At 39.0% G+C, this 22,204-nt stretch overlaps 1 protein-coding gene and 1 long non-coding RNA gene across 7 annotated transcripts in view; one reads left to right on the plus strand and one right to left on the minus strand.

The window, feature by feature from the left end:
* LOC112227827 overlaps window positions 1-21,973 on the plus strand; it is a 28,097-nt gene extending 6,124 nt beyond the window's left edge. For 4 of the 6 annotated variants that reach the window (XR_006080293.1, XR_006080291.1, XR_002949938.2 and 1 more), the window contains 3 exons: window positions 9,722-9,873; window positions 20,351-20,417; window positions 20,774-21,973. This is a non-coding gene — a long non-coding RNA (uncharacterized LOC112227827). Of the gene's footprint in view, window positions 1-7,816; window positions 7,946-9,721; window positions 9,874-20,350; window positions 20,418-20,773 lie in introns of those variants that run through there. The other 2 variants (XR_006080290.1, XR_006080294.1) reach the window with 2 other exon arrangements.
* LOC112227823 (myosin-7-like) lies at window positions 384-16,771 on the minus strand. Its single transcript, XM_024392743.2, has 40 exons — window positions 16,713-16,771; window positions 16,540-16,583; window positions 14,554-14,762; window positions 14,075-14,218; window positions 13,826-13,982; window positions 13,713-13,740; window positions 13,515-13,620; window positions 13,295-13,387; window positions 12,504-12,567; window positions 12,315-12,413; window positions 11,797-11,900; window positions 11,564-11,702; window positions 11,344-11,462; window positions 11,012-11,161; window positions 10,750-10,920; window positions 10,298-10,607; window positions 10,111-10,184; window positions 9,710-9,915; window positions 9,486-9,609; window positions 7,759-7,895; window positions 7,415-7,670; window positions 6,943-7,185; window positions 6,602-6,778; window positions 6,346-6,491; window positions 6,180-6,270; window positions 5,698-6,087; window positions 5,464-5,590; window positions 5,250-5,368; window positions 4,964-5,160; window positions 4,601-4,784; window positions 4,070-4,235; window positions 2,826-2,950; window positions 2,430-2,738; window positions 2,117-2,320; window positions 1,716-2,012; window positions 1,467-1,571; window positions 1,258-1,353; window positions 1,030-1,164; window positions 702-750; window positions 384-513 (listed from the first exon to the last, which is right to left on the minus strand). Exons 3-39 carry the CDS (start codon window positions 14,752-14,754, stop codon window positions 730-732), a joined length of 5,814 nt encoding a protein of 1,937 aa, XP_024248511.2. The 5' UTR covers window positions 14,755-14,762; window positions 16,540-16,583; window positions 16,713-16,771; the 3' UTR covers window positions 384-513; window positions 702-729.
* Window positions 21,974-22,204: the final 231 nt, after the last annotated feature.

Raw genomic sequence — 22,204 nt, forward strand, 5'->3', positions numbered from 1 at the left:
CTCTAGTCTAGTCTTTACAGGAATGTGGTTCTGAATACAAACAGCAACACCTCCACCATTATATGATCTAATAATAATCCATTTCTTATTAAACCACACAAATCCTTACTTTTGTGCCAACAAAATATGATATTGCTCATGGTTGTGGGTAGGTGTTTCATTCTCTGTCTATATAGGTATTTTCTGAACAATATATCTGTTCATGTAAGGGACCCAATTTGGCTCAGAAGCACCCCCAGATGAAAAAGTGAGAGATATTAGTCTATTGTCATGATTCTCTGTGAGGTAAGTTATCAGTATATTCAATGAAAACCCGTGTTAATTTTGTTAAATAATAGTCGATTTCATACCTGTTCATAATAGAATCAAGCAATACACAGAGGGGCTGTTTAACTTGACTTTATTCTTTATTCTGCTCATGTTACATGGAGAATAGAGAAACAACTAAAGCACTACAGTCAGGAGATTTTCAGAAAGGTCCATCCGAGAGCTTCACTCTTCATCATGTCATTTCTGTAACACAAGATGGATGAAGGTTAAAATGTAATAAACTATTGTAAACACAAAAAAACAATATTTCAATTTATTGTTATATGAATGATAGTATGGTTATTGGACATCAAATGCTTGGGACTGTCATCATACTTGAGATGAGTTTGCAAATTATAACCAATATTATTATTTTCATTAAAAGAACTGACCTGGGTGCCAGCATCACAACTCTTGGCCTCACTCCTCATCCTTTCCTTTCTGTGACAGGGAAGATAGATGGATTGATTGATTATTAGAACATTTCACTGTGTACTGAAAAACATTTTATATTGCCGTATACCGTGTCCTCCTGTTGAAATTTTACAATGAGGAACTTCAACAGGTATGTATAGTTACTTGGTAATAATGTAATAGATTATGCATCTATTACTTATTTTCTTCAGGAATCAATGAGTTAATATCGAGAATTGAAATGACCATTAAACAGAGTCCCAGTTCCCAGAAAGTTGAGGCTTTTGAAACAGAAACTTCACTGACCTTGGATCCGGCATCACGACTCTTGGCTCTCATCTTGTTGACCTGAGACTCAGCAATATCAGCCCTCTCTTCTGCCTCATCCAGTTCATGCTGAATCTTACGGAACTTTCCCAAATTGGAATTGGCTTGTTCCTCCTGTGAGAAATGTTAAATACGATTTAAGTTTCTAGCAAACAAAACAATTAGAAAATTACAGATGTATCAGTTGGATGATAGAAGGTTACTTACAGCCTCCTCTGAAGTTCTCTTGTAGGATTTGACCTTCAGCTGCAGTTTGTCCACCAGGTCCTGCAGGCGGCTCAAATTCTTACGGTCTTCCTCAGTCTGCACACAAAAAGAAGGGAAGAAATAGTCATACACTGTATATATCTTACATTTGATTCTGAGCATGTTAATGTTAATTGTTAACTGGGCACTGTTAAATTAAAACAATGTACCTGGTAGGTGAGCTCTTTGATGCGTCTCTCATATTTACGGACTCCTTTCACAGAATCACTGCTCCTCCTTTGCTCCAGTTCCACTTCAGTCTCTAGCTCTCTCACCTTGAAAGATATGATTGATGTTAACACACCATGTACATTTATTTTGTTAGTTATCACTACTTTCAATATTGAAGCTACAAATATGACTAGACATATGAAATGTGACATTGAATTAATAGAAGAGAATGTAGCTTAGACACTTACTCTGGCCTCCAGCTTCTGGATCTGCTTCTTGCCCCCCTTCATGGCGATTTGTTCAGCTTCATCCAGGCGGTGCTGCAGGTCCTTGATGGTCTGCTCCATGTTCTTTTTCATACGCTCCAGGTGAGCACTGGTGTCCTGCTCCTTCTTCAGCTCTTCTGCCATCATGGCAGCATCAGTAATGGCCTTCTTGGCCTTTTCCTCAGCATTTCTACACTCCTGCACAGCCTCCTCCACTTCATTCTGAAGCTGGGATGTGTCGCCCTCTAGCTTCTTCTTCTGGCTCAGTAAGCTGGTGTTCTACACATACAGTATATATGACAAATTATTTGTATATTACCTCTACATACCTCAAGTAGCTGATATTTAAGGAGAACCCTAATTGTTCTAGATTACTGTCTTACCTGTGAGTGCAGCAGCTGAACTCTCTCACTAACATCCAGCAGTTCCTGCTCAGCCAGTTTGCGGCCTCTCTCAGTCTGCTCCACCAGGGCTCTCAGCTCATCCAGTTCAGCCTGAATCAAGTTGTTACGTCTCTCCACAATGGCAATGTTCTCCTTCAGGTCATCATTGCTACGAAGAGCATCATCCAGCTGCATTTGAGAATCCTTTAGAGAGAATAGATTTTACTATATTTATTTTCTTGTTTCACAGTGTGGTTTGGCTTTATCCAAAGGCACAAGCAATGTTTTTAATTCAGTGGTGTGGAAGTAATACCTTCAGATGGGAATGGAGACCCTTAAGTTGCTTCTGGGCCTCTGATGCCTGCCTGTTGGCCTGGCTGAGCTGGATCTCCATCTCATTGAGATCTCCCTCCATCTTCTTCTTCAGCCTGAGAGCTTCATTCCTGCTGCGAGTCTCTGCCTCCAGGGAGCTTTGCAGGGTATCCACAACTCTCTGCTGGTTCCTCTTATTCATCTCCATTTCCTCATCCTTCTCCACCAGCTTCCGTTCAATGTCAGATTTCACCTGATTGAACTCCAGTTGAGCTCTCATGATCTTGCCCTCCTCATGCTCTAGGGAGGCCTATGAGAACACAGCCACCCATAGTTTGTAAAATCTTAAAATAAAATGTTGGTACTTTCACTATCTGTAAATGTTTTCTATTCTCACCTCAGCTTCCTCTAGAGCAGACTGTATCTCAGCCTTCTCCTGCTCCAGCTGTTTACGGATCTTCTCCAGTTCATGGATGCTCTTTCCTCCTTCACCAAGCTGCTCCGTCAGGTCAGAAATTTCCTCTGTGGAAAAATATTATTGTACATCGGAATCATTTTGTGATAACTATTGTTGATTAGGGGTGAGGCAAATGGGAGAAAAAATCCCAATGTTTAATCAGAAATGTATTGGTTTTCCGTTAAAACAATTTTTAAAAATGCATAAAATTCCATGTGAATTCACACTGCAGCTGTGCTGCTGCCAGCAACGGTTTGGGTCCCTTTCAGATGGTGAAGCACCTGTACTACCATTACTGTACCTCAATTCTACTCTGCAAAATTTGCATTTCACCACCATCTCATTTAATTTGTCAAAGTATTGCCATATAGGACTTCACTGCTGTCTCTTGCCTTTGCCATTTTTCCAACTGTTAATGACGATGATTTAGTGGTGGAGAGTCGACTCCAAAATAATTGATTCCTCAACTCCTTGCACGTCATGTCCATGTGTCGACTCCCATTTGTGAGTGTCAAGATTAGATTCCGCGACTCCTCAACTCCTAAAATTCAGTCTTTTTGGAATCGAGGAGACTGATTAGTTGCCGTACTATCGATAACACTCACAGAGAGGGACGGAGAGGGAGGGGAGGGGCACAGTATAGGCAGGTCAGCCACCATGCAGACAGAGTCAGAACCGTGCACTTGGCCTATCTATTGGGTAATCAAAAGCTGTATCTCCAAATGGAAGCTGTATCTCGCAATTTCTTGGCTTGCAATAGGCTAGGATATTCTACACGCAACAGACCGGGAAGACTGAACACATATTTGTATCATTAGCAAAGAGCAACAGCAAGCGAGCCAGAGCGAGGGAGAGAGAGGACATGGCCATTGTCATATGTCTTGGTAATCTGTAGCCTAAAATTTGACTCTTTCCCCTCTGGTTTTATTTAAATTACACAACAAAACCCAGGCCTTTATAGCCTATCGTCAAGTTTGGCTATAACATGACAAAGAATATTGCACTGTGATTTTAATTTTGTGGGGGAAAAACACACAAAAAAATGTTTTTTGTTAGTGGATTTATTCTTAACTTCAACGATCCCAATTCCGTTTTAACGTTTAAACATTCACACGCATAATCTCTATTACATATCGATCTTTCATTGACTAAATTATATAGGCTAATAATGCTCATGGTCTGACCTTGGAGGTTCTTGTTCTCCCTCTTCATGGTCTCCAGATGATCCAGAGACTCCTCATAAGAGTTCTTGAGTTTGAAGAGCTCAGTGCTGAGAGATCTGGCCTCTTTCTGGGAGCTCTCCAGCTCAGTCTGAGACTCCTCAAACTTCTGCTTCCAGTCAGCCAGGATCTGGAAATCACACAGGTATTTTAGGTAGTTGGAATACAGTATATAATTAAGATACAATGTACTTTATTGTCCATTAACTTACAGAGAACTCACAACCCAACCCTTCAAGACACACACGGGCTGGAAGCAATGTTTCAAGTGCACTGCCGCTGGAGCAATTATAGGGGGTTAAGTCTCTTGCTCAATTGGACAACAACAAGCAATGGTAGTGTGTAAGATGATGCCAGAAACATTCTGGTTGCTAGCTCACTCAACATCAACATTTTTGCTGGCCCACTTCTCGACCCACTAGGCTACCTGCCGCCCCTCGTACTGTATTGAAGCCTCCTATGGTTTGCGTATCCAAAATGTTTTCTTTTTTTTACCTTGTCAAAGTTCCTTTGCTTCTTGTCCAGAGAGGCAGCAGCTGCATTAGACCTCTCCACATCCACCATGAGATCTTCAATCTCATTCTGGAGTCTGTGTTTAGTCTTCTCTAGGGATGAACATTTAGCATTTACAGCTTCCACAGCTTCCTCTGCATCCTGCAGTCGCTGAGCCAGTTTCTTCCTAGATTGACATAGATGAGAAACACATTTCTGAACATCTGACTTTTTTCTTCCTGATATATAGTGATTGGTTAACAGGTATTCAACTTATTATTTATTCGTCATGTACTTTTGTGTATCGCTCTTTCAGCCAAGGTTCAATAGCCTGAAAAGTAAGAGAAAGTAATAAAGCATCCTTACTTTGCGTCCTCAAGCTCCTCAGTCTTCTGGATGGCATCAGTTTCATACTTGGTTCTCCACTGAGCCACCTCAGCATTAGCCTTGGACATGCCACGCTGCAGCTCAGACTTGGCCTCCTGCTCCTCCTCATACTGCTCCCTCAACAGATCTGAGTCATGGCGAGCAGACTGCACTGCATGGGCAAGTGCGTTCTTGGCCTGGTAAGGACATTTAAAAAAGGATCTGTAATTATGCTGGAGGATAGATAGTAGTTGGATAAAGGACACAGCATTTGTTGTATCAATACCTTGACTTCCTCCTCTAGTTGTCTCTTGAGGTCTTCAATCTGCTGAACATTGGACTGCTTACCTCTGGTCAGTTGAGAGACCAGAGAGTCCTTCTCTTCCAACTGTCTGGCAAATTCACCTGTTTTCATTCAATTCAAATTATTTTCAATGATATTACATACTGTGGTTATTCATTTCGGCTGTTCAGGTTTTTTGTTAATATACTGTATGTACCATTCTCAGTTTGAAGCTTTGCTTTCTGCATGGTGAAATCATTGATGGATCGCTGTCCTTCCTCAGCTTTTGTCCTGTATTCACTCATCTGGTCCTCTAGAGTGCGGCACATTTTCTCCAGGTTTGTCTAAAAACAGATTTAAAAAAAAATACAGAACAGCATCACTAAATTTCTTCTTTAAAATGTAGAGAAAAAAACATACATTTTATAGATTGCTCAATAATACCACATACTTTGGACTTGACAATCTGCTCCATGTTGGAGACCACATCATCCAGCTCCAGCCTGAGCTCACTCTTCTCTTTCTCCAGCTTCTGCTTCACTCTCTGAAGGTTGTCAATCTGCTCTCCCAGGTCAGCTACACTGTCAGCATTTTTCTTCCTCAGCGTGGCAGCTGTAGCCTCATGCTGCAGGGTAGCCTCTTCAAGGTCTCTGCGCACCTTCTGGAACTCAGCCTCCCTCTTCTTGTTCATCTCAATCTGGGCAGCAGTGGCTCCACCAGCCTCCTCCAGCCTCTCACTGATCTCTTCTAGCTCTCTGGACAAGTCTGCCCTCTGTTTCTCCACCTTGGCACGGGCAGCTCTTTCAGCCTCCAGCTCTTCCTCCAGCTCCTCAATGCGGGCCTTAAATGGTAGGAATTCAAATTTTCTGGTGTGATCAGAACATAAACAATTGTAACAGAAGGATTCCCTTTTCAACGATGCTATTGAAATACCTGCAGCTCCTTCAGTTTCTTCTGAAGTTGGGCACTCATGGCCTGCTCATCCTCAATCTTGCTGTTGAGTTGGCTCATCTCAAAGTCCTTCCTGATAAGTAAATTAGACATTTGAGCACTTTCTGTAAAATAACTATTCATGAGATGTTATGGGTTGTGATCTTACTTCTTCATTCTCTCCTCCAGCTGCTGCTTGTCATTCTCCAGGTCCATTAGGCTCTCCTGGGTCAACTTCAAGTCTCCTTCCAGCTTTCTCTTGGCTCTCTCAAGGTCCATTCTCACCTTCTTCTCTTGCTCCAGAGACCCTTCAAGCTGATAAAGGATATATTAAACAATTTTCATAGTAAGCAATTTACTGTTGTGTATTTTTAGGATAGTACTAATTTTGTTGTACTTTTTATGAATTACTATTTGATACTCACATCATCAACTTGCTGTTCCAGTTTGGCTTTGGCCTTGGTCAGCGTGTTGACTTTGTCCTCCTCACTCTGCAGGTCATCCAGCGTTTGCTGATGAGCCTCTTGCAGAGCCTTCTTCTCCTTGGTCAGCTTGGCAATGATTTCATCCAGAGCTGCCATTTCCTCAGTCAGGTTTTTAACCTATGGAAAAGGAACAGTGTCATTACACTTAACTCCAAACCAATTCATTTGATTTTGGCTCAAACTAAGGGGGCATGTGTGGTCCGGAGTCGGGAGCTGAAACCGCTACACCAGACTCCGGCACATGAAGTTTTAACAACACAAGAATAAAGATAAGCGTGTACCTTGTTCTCTGTGGCATGCTTTTCCTTCTCCACTTTAGCCAGAGTGAGCTCCAGATCATCAATGTCCTTCTTGAGTTCTGAGCACTCATCCTCCAGCTTCCTCTTCTTAGCAGTTAGCTCTGAATTCATCTCCTCCTCATCTTCCAGTCTTTCTGTCAGCTCTTTGGCTTTGGCCTCAAGCTGGATTTTGCTCTTGATCAGACCCTCACATCTCTCTTCAGCATCACCAATAGTGTCTTCTGACTGTCAATGTGTCAATATGTTGTGAGTATATCAAATTCTCCAAAACTCAAAAGTTTGGTGACAAAATATTTGGACACTACAAATGATCAACAAATGCTGATTGTGCGTATCTATTTATCAAATCATGTCTCTTCTCTCTCTCTTTTTCAATTTCTCTAGAGCTAATAGCTAACTAGGAAATACCAAAGGATGTGAATGCAGCAACTGCAATGCAGTTAATGTTACTCACAGTTTGGACAGCGAGCTGCAGGTCATTCCTCTCTTGGAGAAGGGAGACCATCTTTTCTTCCAGCTCCTTTCTACGAGCTTCAGATTTAGCATAAGCCTCTTTAAGCTTCAGGAATTCTTCCTTCATGTTGGCCATCTCCTTCTCAGTCTCTGCTGACTTCAGCAGAGGTTTGATCTTGAAGAACATCTTCATCCAGGGCCAATTCTTGACACCCATGAAGGCACGAATGTTCCATTGGATCACAAGCAAGGCATCCCTGTAAAATTAGGTAAATTGGCGTGTTATAAAACCTTTTCCACCTTCAGTATATTGTCTGCAGAAGTTTTGTTTATTCTAATTCCAACCTGCGGTCAACCATTTTCTGGAACTCAATTCTAGCAAGTAGACCACGTGATCTGGCCTGGAAGCCAGTGATGATAAGAGCGAGACGATCGTCTCTCATCTCCTCAAGTAGACCCAGGAGACCAGCCTTGAAGAACACCTAAAGATACACAAAGGCCGTAATGTGATGCTTGGATCGTCTCATATTTGGTAGGATTGTATTTTTCTGCCAGTTGAACATAAATAACTTAATTGAGGTACCCCCCAGATTTACAAGACTTGGTAGTCATGTTTAGATTGCTGATTTCTTGTCTCTGTACAAAAATGTCACGAATTGAACACAAGTTGGCCCTCTTATGTGCAATTGATTTTACAACTTTAGTCCCAGCATGTTGACCAAGAATTACACATTTTGGCAAGATCTTTAAAAATAAATACATAAAGTCTAACCGTGTTCATTTCTGTTAACAATTACTATGACAAAAAATATTGTCAATTACCTATTTCCCTGAAGAAAACTAACGACGAGATGAGGAGATGCCATGAAAAAATTACCCAACTGCAACAAATTGGTATTCATTTTAGTTGATAAAAATGTGATGAGGCTTGAATTTCATGTGAGACTAATGAGCATTCAATTTGACATGAAGCTCCTTTTCATCTGTTTTGTCCAATCATATACATTCATGCCTTTGCAGAAGATTTAAAGCTGCAATATGTAACTTTTTTGGCATCCTGACCAAATTCACATAGAAATGTTAGTTATAAATCTGTCATTCTCATTGAAGCAAGTCTAAGAAGCAGTAGATCTGTTCTATGTGACCTATTCATATGCTTCCCATTCTTAAGTTTTGTTTTTTACTTTCGGTTTTGTACACTAGCTTCAAACAGCTGAAAATACAATATTTTTGCTTATGGAAAATACATTTCACAGTGTTTTAGATAGTGCAATGATTCTCTACACTATACGTGCTTGTATTGTGACATAAATTGGAATTAGGCGAACTAATTTTAGCAACCAAGAAATGGCAGAGCGATTTCTGCATATTGCACTTTTTAATGCAATCCTCTCATTGGCAGAATTAACGTTTTTCAGTAGCCTTGGCTTTGTAGCCTTGGCTATATGGTAAATCCTGGCATTGGTTACAATCTGCCACAATATCAATATGCCAGCAATATGAGGGAAGAGTAGACCTAGTGGGACAAGGTTATCTTAATATCCGCATGATGGAAGGTCAATGTTCATTATTTAATGGTAAAACAATACACTGAATAATATGTGATTAAATGACTGGGGCTAAGACTAAAATTGTCCCGATTTTTAGTTGACTGATAACTAAAACTAAGAAGCGTGAAATTACTAAAATGGGACTAAGACTAAAAGGTATTTTAGTCATAAAATCTAAGACTAAAACTAAATCCAAAATAGCTGACAAAATTAACACTGAAGTCTATTTCAAAAATCATGGCCACTATGCTTTCAATTGCTTACTGTAGATCTGGATCTACTAGCTTGTGGCACTATACCAAGTATAAATGTGTATTTCTTGACATGACCCATTTGCACTAGAGACAGATGGCATGATATAAGCATGATCAATGGTATATCAGCAGTTATTTCAAGAATCATTCCTCAGGTTGGCCAGATGGTGGTGTATTGTTAATATACTGCTCGGACCAGATAATTGCTGCTGTTTTTCCATCCTTTTCCAACAGGTCTTATTTATTTTCATCTATTTAAATAACTTACCTTAGTGTGTCCTAATCTGTACTGGGTGTGGTCAATGTCCAGAGAGCCCAGGAGTTTTTCAGCTGCCTTCATGTTGTCAATGAACTGACCCTCAGGGATAGAACTTGGATTGAGGATGCGGTATCTGAATTTAAATCAGAAAGAAATGATCTTATATAATGGAAGACCTGAAGAGGTAAACGGTTTATTTTATTTTGAAAATGAAACGCATCATTATTTTTGACCTTTGTTTGAAGTCAGCATACAGGATTCTGTTGGGGAAGCCCTTTCTGCAGATCCTGATGCCTTCCAGCACACCGTTACAGCGCAGCTGGTGCATGACCAGAGGATTCTCCATGGCCCCAGGAGTCTTGGTCTCGTTGGGGATGATGCAACGCACAAAGTGGGGGTGAGTAGACCTCAAGTTGGTCATGAGTTTACCCAAGTTCTCCTGTCAGTATGACAAATGTAGAATTTTCCATCAGTGAATGAGTCTCCAAGTAACTCACGAGTCACAACGGCATTTAATGCTAACATGCCAATCCACAACATACTGGCATCTCAAATATAGCGGAAATATAATACATTTGTTAATATTCTGACAAGTGAAAACATCAAAAACATATTGAGTTAAGCTCAGATTTACCCTGTGCAATGCAGACACAGTCTGGAAGGAAGAGCCTTTCTTCTTTTTTCCTCCAGCCGCTTTTTCTTCAGGTGCTGGATGATAATGAAATAATTATTTAAATATACTGTTATTACTACTATCATATACTGTGGATTGTTATTTATTTGAGTGTGTTGTAGTCTTTGCAGATATGAACACATAGTACCTCCTTCTGCACCAGCATAGTTTGCAAAGAGGTTGGCCAGGAACTTAAGACTTGACTTCTGGAACAGTCCGACCACAGTCTCATTCAGGGGGTCCTTGTTCTTCACCAGCCAGTTACCAATGTTGTAGTCAACAATGCCAGCATAGTGAACCAAGGAGAAATGGGCCTCTGGTCTACCCTTAATAATCCTAGGCTTCTGGAAGCATGCATTTTTGCCCAGATGGTTTTCATACAGCTTAGCTTTGAATGTAGAATCACTGGCTTTAGGGAACATGCACTCCTCTTCAAGGATGGACATGATACCCATGGGCTAGTGGAAGGAATTAATACAAATTAATTAATGCTAACGGAAAACCATAGTGAATAAATATCAGCACATTTAAAAAGATTGCCTTTAAAATATCAAATATTTCTAAGGTCACATCAACTACTGCAAAACTGAAGACACCAACCCTTTCAATGAGGTCAATGCAGGCAGCCAAGTCCATGCCAAAGTCAATGAACTCCCAGACGATGCCCTCTTTCTTATACTCTTCCTGCTCCAGCACAAACATGTGGTGGTTGAAGAACTGCTGCAGCTTCTCATTAGTGAAGTTGATGCACAGCTGCTCAAAGGTGTTGAACTGAAATAGAAGTTCACAGTTACTTTATTTTGTCAGCTGTGATGGTTCAGATAAATCATTTTATGATGTGTCCTTTTTATTAAATACTCACATCAAAGATCTCAAAGCCAGCAATGTCCAGCACACCAATGTAGTGCTGGCGAGCGTTCTTAGTGTCCAGAGTAAGGTTGATTCTTATCACCATCCAGAGGAACATGTTCTCGTAAATTTTCTTTGCCAGTGCACCAACAGCGTAGTACACCTACAAAATATTGAGAAAATAAATGACTGAAACATAGCCTCAACAGAAACACTAAGGGACAGTTTCCCTGACACCGATTAGGCCTAGTCCTGGACTAAAAAGCAATGTTCAATGGGGAATTACAGGTATGAACATAGACAAGTTTTATGCTGAATATGATTTTTTAAATGTTGAAGACTCACCTGGTTGACATTCTGACCTTTGGTGACCCACTCATTTCCTACTTTGACCCTTGGGTTACACAGCCCCTTGACCAGGTCAGCAGAGTTCAGACACATCAGATATGCAGCTTTGTCAATATCTGGAAAATCAAAGTTTTATGATTGGAAGAGGCAATCCAACTGATTTTAGATTTTCACTACTTTATAATGAAGTGAGAGGTTTTAAATCCTCAGCACTCACCCTCAGTGCCATCTGCCTCTGCTTGCTCCTCCCGCTGTTTATTCTTGAACTTCATGTTGCCGTAGTGCATGATGGCACCAGTCAGCTTATAAATGCCATTAATCTCTTCTTGGGCAAATCCAAGCACATTAAAGGCATCCTAGTTCCGAAATAAAATGCCATTGTTTTGTATTGGAGAGAGGGTTGGATACAAGTGAAATATTGCATATACAGTATAGAGATTTTTTACTCACATCAGTAGCCATTAGCTCATCTGCATCATTAATGGAAGTTACAGCAATCTCTCCTTGGGAGATGAAGGCATAGTCATAGGGATTGCTGGTGATGAGTAGCATCTCTGAAAACAATTGAACAGCTCAGTTTAATGTGTGTTCATGCTGTGGTATAGGTCATAACATAATATACTTAGTATTAGGGTTGGGGTCAATTAGAAAAATTGCTTTCTGCAAAAAGAAAACTGTAATATTATAAATAGACAGGATAATTTAAAATAAACTGCTGGAGATTGTTATGTGTGCATAACATTTTTATGTTGTCTGCTTAAATTACATTTGAATAATTGCAACTTTTTTATATACAAAGAAAATGTTACAACATAAATCATACGACATTGTGTTTTACGGTAGGGAATGGGAGTAGCACAAGGCCTGGGCTGGTTGCACCATAATATTTGAATTGGATTTAATCAGAAATTTTCAGTTGAATCCAGAATTGACCTCAACCCTATTCAGTTTGATGTTTCAATACTCACCCAGAAGTTCTGGTTTCTTTTGGGACAAGATCTGATAGAAGATGTGATAGTCTCTCTCGGCCTTGAGCTGGAAAGTGACACGTGACTTCTCCAGAAGATCTGATCAGTATGGAAAAGTTATTTTGGTATTAATGTGTTTCCTGTCAAATAGATCTGTTCATTCCTGAGTAAATTGAGTGTTGTACTCACAAGTCTCAATGTCAGCAGACGAAAGCTTCCCAGTGACTCCAAAATGAATTCGGATGAATTTACCCTGTAAATTATGGTCAAAGCAGAAATTACAGAGCACTACAGATCTGGGTTCAAGTAGTAATTGTTTTCTTTTTGAATACCTTAGGTGCACTTGAGGTTGCATGGTGTAATGCAGGAATGGGCAACTTTAATAGGGATGGAGGCCAGTCACTCTCACTCTCACTCAAATATCATATTAAAAACATTTCTCTCCACTCTAACACAACGTGCCATTGGAACACAGGAGTGATGGTTGCTGATAATGGGCTTCTGTACGCCTATGTATATATTCCATAAATAAAAAATCTGCCATTTCCAGCTACAATAGTCATTTACAAAAAAAATAATAATAATAATAATTTGTACCTTTATTTAACTAGACAAGTCAGTTAAGAACAAATTCTTATTTTCAATGACGGCCTAGGAACAGTGGGTTAACTGCCTGTTCAGGGGCAGAACGACAGATTTGTACCTTGTCAGCACGGGGGTTTGAACTTGCAACCTTCCGGTTACTAGTCAAACATTAACAATGTCTACACTATATTTCTGATTAATTTGATGTTGTTTTAATGGACAAAAAAATGTGCTTTTCATTCAAAAACAAGGACATTTCTAAGTGACCCCAAACTTTTGAACGGTAGTGTATATATAAAATTACATATTTTTTGTAGCGGTGGTCCATATAGGGGAAACACTGAACATGTATAATAAGATTTGAATAATATTTCACAAACAAAGACCAAACTTACGAATCGGGAGGAGTTGTCATTCCTGATGGTCTTGGCATTACCAAAAGCCTCCAGGGCAGGATTGGCCTGGATGATTTGATCCTCCAGGGTCCCCTACAACCAAACAACAATACAGTATTAAAATGATGCAATAAAAAACAATACTCTAGGAATAAAATTGGGTTTTGTCAACATATACCCATCCAGCCATGAAGAATATTTCATTTGCATTCAATTTGACCTTTTTTTCTTCCGCGGCACTTTTCTTTCCGCCAACAGCAGCAATGCTGGCGAAGTACTGGATGACTCTCTTGGTGTTGACAGTCTTTCCAGCACCGGATTCTCCACTGGGATTTAAAAATACATATGTTAATGTCTCAGAATTTCTCTTAATATCTAATAGTCTCAAATGGATATAGCCTTTGGTTGATGTACTTACGTGATAAGGACAGACTGATTTTCCCTGTCTGTTGAAAGAGAATTATCAGTAAATGTGACATTATCCAAATATCATTTGATTTATATATTTGAAAAGGAAAAGTTATATTTTACCTGACAACATGTACTGGTAGGCATTATCAGATATGGAGAAGATGTGAGGTGGAGCTTCTGTCCTCTTCTTGCCTCTGTATGCATTGACAACAGACTGATCGTACACTGGCAGCCACTTGTATGGGTTGACAGTGACACAGAACAGCCCTGAGTAGGTCTGTGGAAGACAAGGGGGATACATATTTAGTTTAATTCATTTGAATGAATGATTGATTTAATGGAGATATTAGCAGACAGGTCATTACTTACGTAGATCATCCAGGCTGCATAACGCTCTTTGAGGTTAAACAGCACAGCGGGCTCGTGCAGGAAGGTGAACATCGCCATGTCCTCAATTTTATCAAACTTTGGCGGGTTCTGGGGGTGGACGTCGTCCTCCTTCACAGTAACAGTCTGAAAGAAGTGCAAATTAAATAGTTCTGTGTCATTTTCAAGGTGCAGAGCTATTCACTTTGAGACAAACCCTAACTTGATATTACACACAACATAGCATTTACAGAAATCATCCATTTACATGTAATGCCTGATTTACATGAAAGTCAAAGATTTAAAGGATTCTGCTTTAGTATCTCTTGTAAGATTTTTTTATACTAAACAGTGAAGTGCATAACTCAATTCAGTTTATAAATAATTGTTCATCAGTCATAGAGTTCTTAGTAGAAAAATGTATTATCTTGTGATTTTCCAGGTCCAATTTTTCCAGAAATGTTCTTCACCAAAATATTTACCTTTCCAAACTCCGTGTCAGCGGTGACTTTAGCCCCATCTCTGCTGGTGATTGTGGCCTTGACGTATTCTACCTCAGGGTCAGGCACATAGCACTCTCTCTTTATGTCAAAGGGTCTAGTCTGGCATTCCATACGCTCCTTGTCTGATTTACGCAGAAAGGAAGCTGCACCGCCAAACTCTGCCATCAATGTGTCCCCCATTTTTAAACCTGTGAAGGCAGGAACAGAGCATTGAATACATATGTATATTTTACACACAGTACCAGGTTTGAGTTGGAATAATAATACCATGTATTTGTTGTTGTGGATAGTGTGTATGTACTGTATATTCTATTTATTATTATTATTATTATTATTAGGTTCAATTTGCTAAACTTCAGATTTACATGTGGCTGGTTTCTCACTGTTGCCATGGTTTGTTGTATGCCATGATTCTCATGACAAACATTTCTCAAACTTAAGAAACAGCAACCATTTAGATCTTCATACTTTACAGTATTTTTTACAATATCAACCATATTTTGATAGTTTTACATTTTATTCTGTTAATGACAAAGGGAACTGTGCATATTGTGGTAATAATCTAATATCAGTGTAAAGCACAAATATTAAAGAATATTAAATACATCAACAACTTTAGGGCACCAGGGCTGTATTTCACTATTAGACCTTTGTCCTGATTGTCCCTTCATACAACAACAACAAAACATTTTTATAAATGTTACCCCAAAGACCTAAATGAATTGGAACATTAGATATTAGTGTGACTGTGTGTACAAGTAACTGCCAAAATAAAGGAAACACCAACATTTAGTGTCTTTGCTCCCGAGTGGCACAGCAGTCTAAGGCACTGCATCTCACTGCAGTCCCTGGTTCTAATCCAGGCTGCATCACATCTGGCTGTGATTGGGTGTTCCATAGAGCGGCGCACAATTGGCCCAGCGTCGTCCGGGTTTGGCCAGGGCAGGCCGTCATTGTAAATAAGATTTTGTTCTTAACTGGCTTGCCTGATTAAATAAAGGTTAAATAAAAAAATAGGGCATTGGGCCACCACAAGCCAGAAAAACTTCAATGAACCTTCGGATAGATTCTACAACTGTCTGGAACTCTGTTGGAAGGATATGACAACAATCTTCTATGAGAAATTCAATAATTTGGTGTTTTGTTGATGGTGGTGGAAAACGATGTCTCAGGCGCCGCTCCAAGCTCTCCCATAAGTGTTCAATTTAGTTGAGATCTGGTGACTGAGACGGCCATTGCATATGGTTTACATCGTTTTCATGCTCATCAAAGCATTCAGAGACCACTCGTGCCCTTTGAAATAGGGACATTGTCAGCCTATGGGGGCATGGCCATGTTAGCCAAAATAATGGCCTGCCCATTATAATTTTACATGACCCTAAGCATGACGAGATGTTAATTACTTAATTAATTCAGGATCCATACCTGTGTGGAAGCACCTGCTTTCAATACACTTTCTATCCCTCATTTACTCAAGTGTTTCCATTATTTTGGCAGGTACATGTATATACTCTATATGAGTAGTATAATGGTAATAATGGTCATGGCAGGCCAATAAAACTTAAATATAAGCCTAAAGAAACACGAGGGTTGATGCAGAACACCAGTAGGCTACCAGATTTAGAGTCATAGATTAATAAGAGTTTATCTGAACAATATGAAGGTCAGTAAACCAAAAGCACATTAAATATTAACCAAAACTTGTGAGGTTCAGAGCAGACAAAAGTAACTAGGTCCACTGTAGCTGAAATCTACAGCTTGTGTAGTGATGACACTGACAACATGTAATTACTATACAGGAAATATGTATTATGCCACATAAACAAGTTGACTGGATTAATGAGTACAGACAACAAAATATATTTTTTGCATTAATATACACATTTTATGAAACGCAGTTAAAGACTTCACACAAACCACTAGGAGGCTGGTAGAGCCTTTATTTTAGAAGATTGTGAATCTTACCTGTTGTTGGTCACCCCTTGGATATTTGGTGGAAAAGATCTCTACTGAGAATTAAATTGACAAATACAAAGACAAATATCAGTCAACTGACCAGCTATGTGTGGTTATGACTATTGTTAGGTCCTGTAATGATTATCTTTGCCCTCCTCAGCAGACTGCCTCTATATGCTTACCTTCAGGATGTCCGGTGCCTTGTGTCTCCCCTGGTCTGACTCCCCCTGGTATCCATCACTCTTTATAAAGAGTGTTGCTCAGCCCTATATGGAGATGGTTCATGTCATGACATAAATTAGACTGATTATTTCAAAAGATCTGTATTTGGGGCTAGAGGTGTATACCTCTTTGACCTATCAGGCTCGTTATAACAACAGGCTATTCCAGGGAGGACAGAGGAGGGGAGAAATTGGCTGCATTAAAAGCCCACTTGATCAAAGGGCAGTCTCAGGCACTGTAGTCATCTAAACATTACAAACATGTATGTTTGACCAATGGGAATTCATCAAATTATGTATTAATGTGCAATGACACGAAGTAAGTTAGCTCCAAAAACAGTTTGTAGTAATATATATTTTTTTTATTTTTAAGATTTGCACTCCCCCTGTCCTTCCCCCCGTCCCCCCCATTCGTTGCTCTTTGTGATGACTTGGGGATTTTAGTCTTGCTACTCCTACAACATTGCGTTGAGTAAACGAGATGACATGAGAAAGTGTTGTTGCAGTGTGTAAATTAATTGCATGTTAGAGTTCTTATCATGCAGACGAGTGCAGCTGTCCTTTGTTCACCAAGACAAGGTCACTCTCACATCTATTGTCACCAAGAGTAACAGCTATTGTAAGTATAACACTAGACCTCCACTTGTTGACGTGGCATTGTTTCCTTCCCTTTGTCATTGAGGACAAAAATAACCCTGTGAAATTGTTCTTTGGGTGTACAGTATATGAAGTGCACATAAGTAAATTAATTAAAGCCATACATTGCCAACTCATGCTAGAGAGACTCAATGTACGTTAGGAATATTAATGTTTTAAAATGAAATGTTAAGAAAAAACACTTACGTTATAAATGTTAGGATGTCACTTCTACCTTTTTTTGTTATAATAACCTGTATAAGGTGCTGGCTAATCAGGTCAGAAAAGCCTGGGTAGAATACTATATAAGGTGCTGACCCAAGGGGCATCAGGTCTTTGATTTGTAGCAACACACCGTAAAAGGTCAAGATAGCTGTCAATGTGTGAGTGTGAAGCTGTCTACAAGCTGTCTACAAGCTGTCTACAAGGTGACAATATAGTGGTTGTCATCGCCAGAGAGAGTTCCCCTCCTTAGACTTAGAGGAGCACCTTTGACTCCTACAGCTTTCACACCTTGAGCATTCAGCCTCAATGTTTCCTAATTAGCTTCCACATGCTACTTCTCAGTGATACTGTTAGGTGTCCAATTCCCAGCTGTTGAGAAATGAATTCCTGTCACTACAGGAGGAAATGCACACTGATCATGAAAAAACAGTCTGACCTTTTACCCTAAAACTATATCAGTAGATGGCTAAAAACAAATAGTTCTCTCTCTCTCTCAAAGATGGATTTTAAAAGAAGCAACGTTTTGTAAGCTAATACTTTCGCTGGCACGTTATTCTTTCCCTTGAGGATAATGTACAGTGGGGTCTGCTATTATTGACACCCCAAAAGATTCTTATGAATAAAGTAGTCAAAAGGTTTGTATTTGGTCCCATGTTCCTAGCACACAATGACTACATCAAGCTTGTGACTCTACAAACTTGTTGAAAGCATTCGCAGTTCGTTTTGGTTGTGTTTCAGATTATTATGTGCCCAATAGAAATGAATAATTAATAATGTATTGTGTCATTTTGGAGTCACTTTTATTATAAATAAGAATAAAATGTGTTTCTAAATACTTGTGTATTAATGGGGAAGCTACCATGATTACTGATAATCCTGAATGAATCGGGAATAATGATGAGTGAGAAAGTTACAGAGGGTCAAAGATCATACCCCCAAGACATGCTAACCTCTCATCACTACCAATAACAGGGGAGGATAGCATGTTTTGGGGGTATGATCTTTGACCTTCTGTAACTTTATCACAATTAATTTAGGATTATTGGTAATCATGGTAGCTTCCACATTAAAATAAAAGTGTTTAGAAACAGATTTCATTCTTATTTATAATAAAAGGGACTCCAAAATGGATTATCCGTAATCATGGTATAAATTATCAATAATCATGGTAGAATCATTTTAGTATAAAATATATAATTTCCAAAAAATTCTGAGCATACAATACAGCGCAGTATTTGAATTAGACATTTTATACAGTCATTAATGCTCATCTTTATCAAGGGTGTCAATCATTTTGGACCCCGCTGTACATCCACTCCATGCATCAGCCAATATATTTCAAGCCTCTAAAATCTGCCATGATCCACAACATATTGACATAGTATTTGTATTCACTTGTATTTTGCATTAGTGCCTCTTCCATACTATTGCCCAATGCTCTAGTATTTAACTTTTTAAAAACCTGTTTTACATTGCACTGTTTGATTTCACCCTCAAATGTTTCACTCCCCTCATTAAGCTCCGTACTTAGTCTCAGTACTTGAACAGTCTATTCTAGGCTCAACCTCTCTTTTTACTCCTCATACTCAGCTGTCCAGTCTGCTTGTGTTATAAGAACTGCCTGTCAGACAGAAGGAATGATGGCTGGACACCTTACCACTGCTCTGCTGTTGAAATGTGTAATCTGACCCTCCTTTGTATTTCAAAGACTGCCCTATAATTAGGATGCCCATGTGTCTGTTGTGACTCAAAGGTCATGGAGAACGCACCTCACTTCTCAGTGTTGTCTTTGTCCTTGCTTTGCCTTTCACACTCTGATGCTATTAGGCTTGTGTTATTCACACACTGTAGATACGTTAACATAAAACTGTCATTGAAATATGTTGGACTCAATGTAACTAACTGATTGCTGGTTTTATCATTATTTAGAAAGTTGAGCTTAAAGGGGCAGTCTGCAGTTGCTACATCATTTTTGGAGTTATACATTCATTATATGTACCCATTGATTCTTGAAGATTATAACTTTGAAATGCCTCATAAGCTTAGCTCAACTGTCGTACCCCATCAGAACCCAAAATATAAGCTTGTTTAACTCCAATGTTTGTAAACAAAGTAAATATAAACAACACTGTATCGCCTCAAAACATGGTTAAAGCCATCATTTTGATATCATGGATGGTCAGTCCTGGCATCCATAGCTCTATCTATGAATTTGGGAGTAGTTACATTTCTCCAGCTCCATCCCTTTAGATATTTACTGAAACAGGGGCAGGGACAAGCTTTGCTATTGTTTCAACTGCTGATTGCTGCTTTAAAGTGAAGGTTGCAACAAAGGTTGTTTTTTTTCCACCTGAATTTATGTTTTATCGCAATACAAAGGGTGCACATCTCTGTACAGCAAAGTAGCTAGCTACGTTTGTTCATTGATGGGCACATTTTTTACTCTGTCATGCTGATATCCGCAGATACGGGACATTAGACAGTTAGAATTTTGTCACACTGTGTTAGTTTCGTGGGGAAACAAACATGCAATCTACTTTAAGAATCTTTTTATTTGTGGGGTAATGGAAAAAGGGTTTTGATCTCCCTATGGAGTTACTGGAAAGCGCTGCACTATGGCTTATTAACCATTAACAGGATGACACAAGTGTTTTGTTTGGACGCAGGCAGTTACTGTGTGATATTTACCTTATTTGTATGTATGATCAATCTCTCCTCCATGTGACTCACTGATGCAGGTCCAGCCTCTTGCATTGGGTGAATTCCTGTCAGGGACAGCAAGCATGACCACACACAAGAGAGATGGTACGAAGTGAACTGTCTTTGGTAGCATTAGATTATACACTATTATAGTGTCTGTTGTTTCATTTACTTCTAATTAGATTTGTTGTCTTTCATTTCCGTCTTTTGATACAGATGTGTTGGTTAACAAGTTACCTTTTTTGCTTGTGTCACGCTTCAACAGCAAGCACAATTGCCAGTTTTATTTTCTTATAACGTTGCAAGCTAGTTTAGATTTTTTTAAATCGAATTTACCAGAACGACAGATATTTATTGAATTAGCATCGGGACAAAGGGTGACTTTTAAACCAGTAGATCTGTATGATTCCCTTTGCTTTTTCCTCCATTTGATCTTACATTTCACCTTTCTTCTCTTTCAGCTGATTCCTTTTGCTTTTAAGTTCCTTCTTCCCTCAACATCTGCACATCAGCCCCAACCAGGAGGCTCCAACCAAAAAATTATAAAAATGTGGGCCCAGTGTACACTTGTAGATCACCTTCAATGTAGTCTCAGGATAGTGTTTTCTTTCCACAGGGACCACAGAAGCATCTGAGCAGGATAATATAACAGGTAATATATCGTTATTCTGAAAGGTATATTTTACCTCACTTCAAAAATATTAAGAAGGAATACAATCTGATACTTTTAATATAACACTACTACTCACAACCATTTTATGGCCAATTCACTATTCTAGGTCATTCTTGGAGTTGCCCCAACCTCCAGTCAATAACAGATTCTGCACGCAGCTCTTTACTGTGTAGAACTTTTGCATTGTGTAGAATTTTGCATTGTATGGACTTCTTGCTTTATTTGACATAGAACAACATTTAGTCTCTAGTGTAGCATTGCTAAGCAAGTGCACCTCTTGTTCTGAATGTACACTGCCTTCACTATATTATTATTATTATTGAGTTCTCTAACTGGTTAGCATTACTCAAATTGATTTCAATAGAATATTGTCATAGAATAATGTTGTCATATGTATTCAAGGCTGTTAACAAGACACTGTTTGAATACAGTGGTCTAAAATGTAAGTACACTTCGGATGATGCAGATATGGAGGCTAAATTGTAATGACACGAAAAGGGTTACTGTTCAAGACAATGTATAGATACGTATAAATCACACCTTTACCATTGTTGATGGCAAGAATACACATTTTCCCTCCCTCATATCATAGTGTCATCTTTGTTTTGTATATAAAATTGGTAAATAACCCAATTAAATTTGAGACACACTGTAACTATTACTCACAATGTTATCAAAACTTAAGCGAGGTGTTAAATGTTTGTCTTTTACTATGATACCATTTGACGTATGTTATCTGTATTTTTTTTAATTAAAATCAGTGTTTTTTTATATAATTGTGTTAAATAATAGTGCATTTTATTCTTCCAAAATGTCTAGAAATCCTATTCATAATGGCATCAACGCCAACCTTGATATACCTTTGGCACAAAAGGTAACATTTTACAAGCAATATACAGAGATGCAATTTAAATGTACTTTATTATTTATTCTGCTCAGTAACATTTAGAAAAATTAAAGCAATAAAGTCAGGAGATTTTCAGAGAAATCCATCTGAGAGCTTCTCTTTATTGTGTCCTTTCTGTGACTGAAGATGGATAAAGGTTTCGAAAATGAACTACTGTATATTCTGAGAACATTTTTATTCTATGCTATGGATTTTCACATTTTAATGGGGCAACTCATTAAGTGTTTATTCCAAATTATACAACGGGTGGGTCTAATTCTGAATGCTAAGTATTTAGTCAGCCACCAATTGTGCAAGTTCTCCCACTTAAAA

The sequence above is a fragment of the Oncorhynchus tshawytscha genome, linkage group LG29 (assembly GCF_018296145.1).
Source record: "Oncorhynchus tshawytscha isolate Ot180627B linkage group LG29, Otsh_v2.0, whole genome shotgun sequence".
Lineage (NCBI taxonomy): Eukaryota > Metazoa > Chordata > Actinopteri > Salmoniformes > Salmonidae > Oncorhynchus > Oncorhynchus tshawytscha.

Excerpts from the sequence above, each read along its gene's own strand:
- LOC112227823 (XM_024392743.2), bottom strand. The coding sequence starts at position 14,754 with ATGGGGGACACATTGATGGCAGAGTTTGGCGGTGCAGCTTCCTTTCTG. Across the intron at positions 5,161-5,249 it reads AACTAGAGGAGGAAGTCAAG|GCCAAGAACGCACTTGCCCA; the intron begins GTATTGATACAA and ends TGTCCTTACCAG. Across the intron at positions 4,236-4,600 it reads AGCAAAGGAACTTTGACAAG|ATCCTGGCTGACTGGAAGCA; the intron begins GTAAAAAAAAGA and ends TGTGATTTCCAG.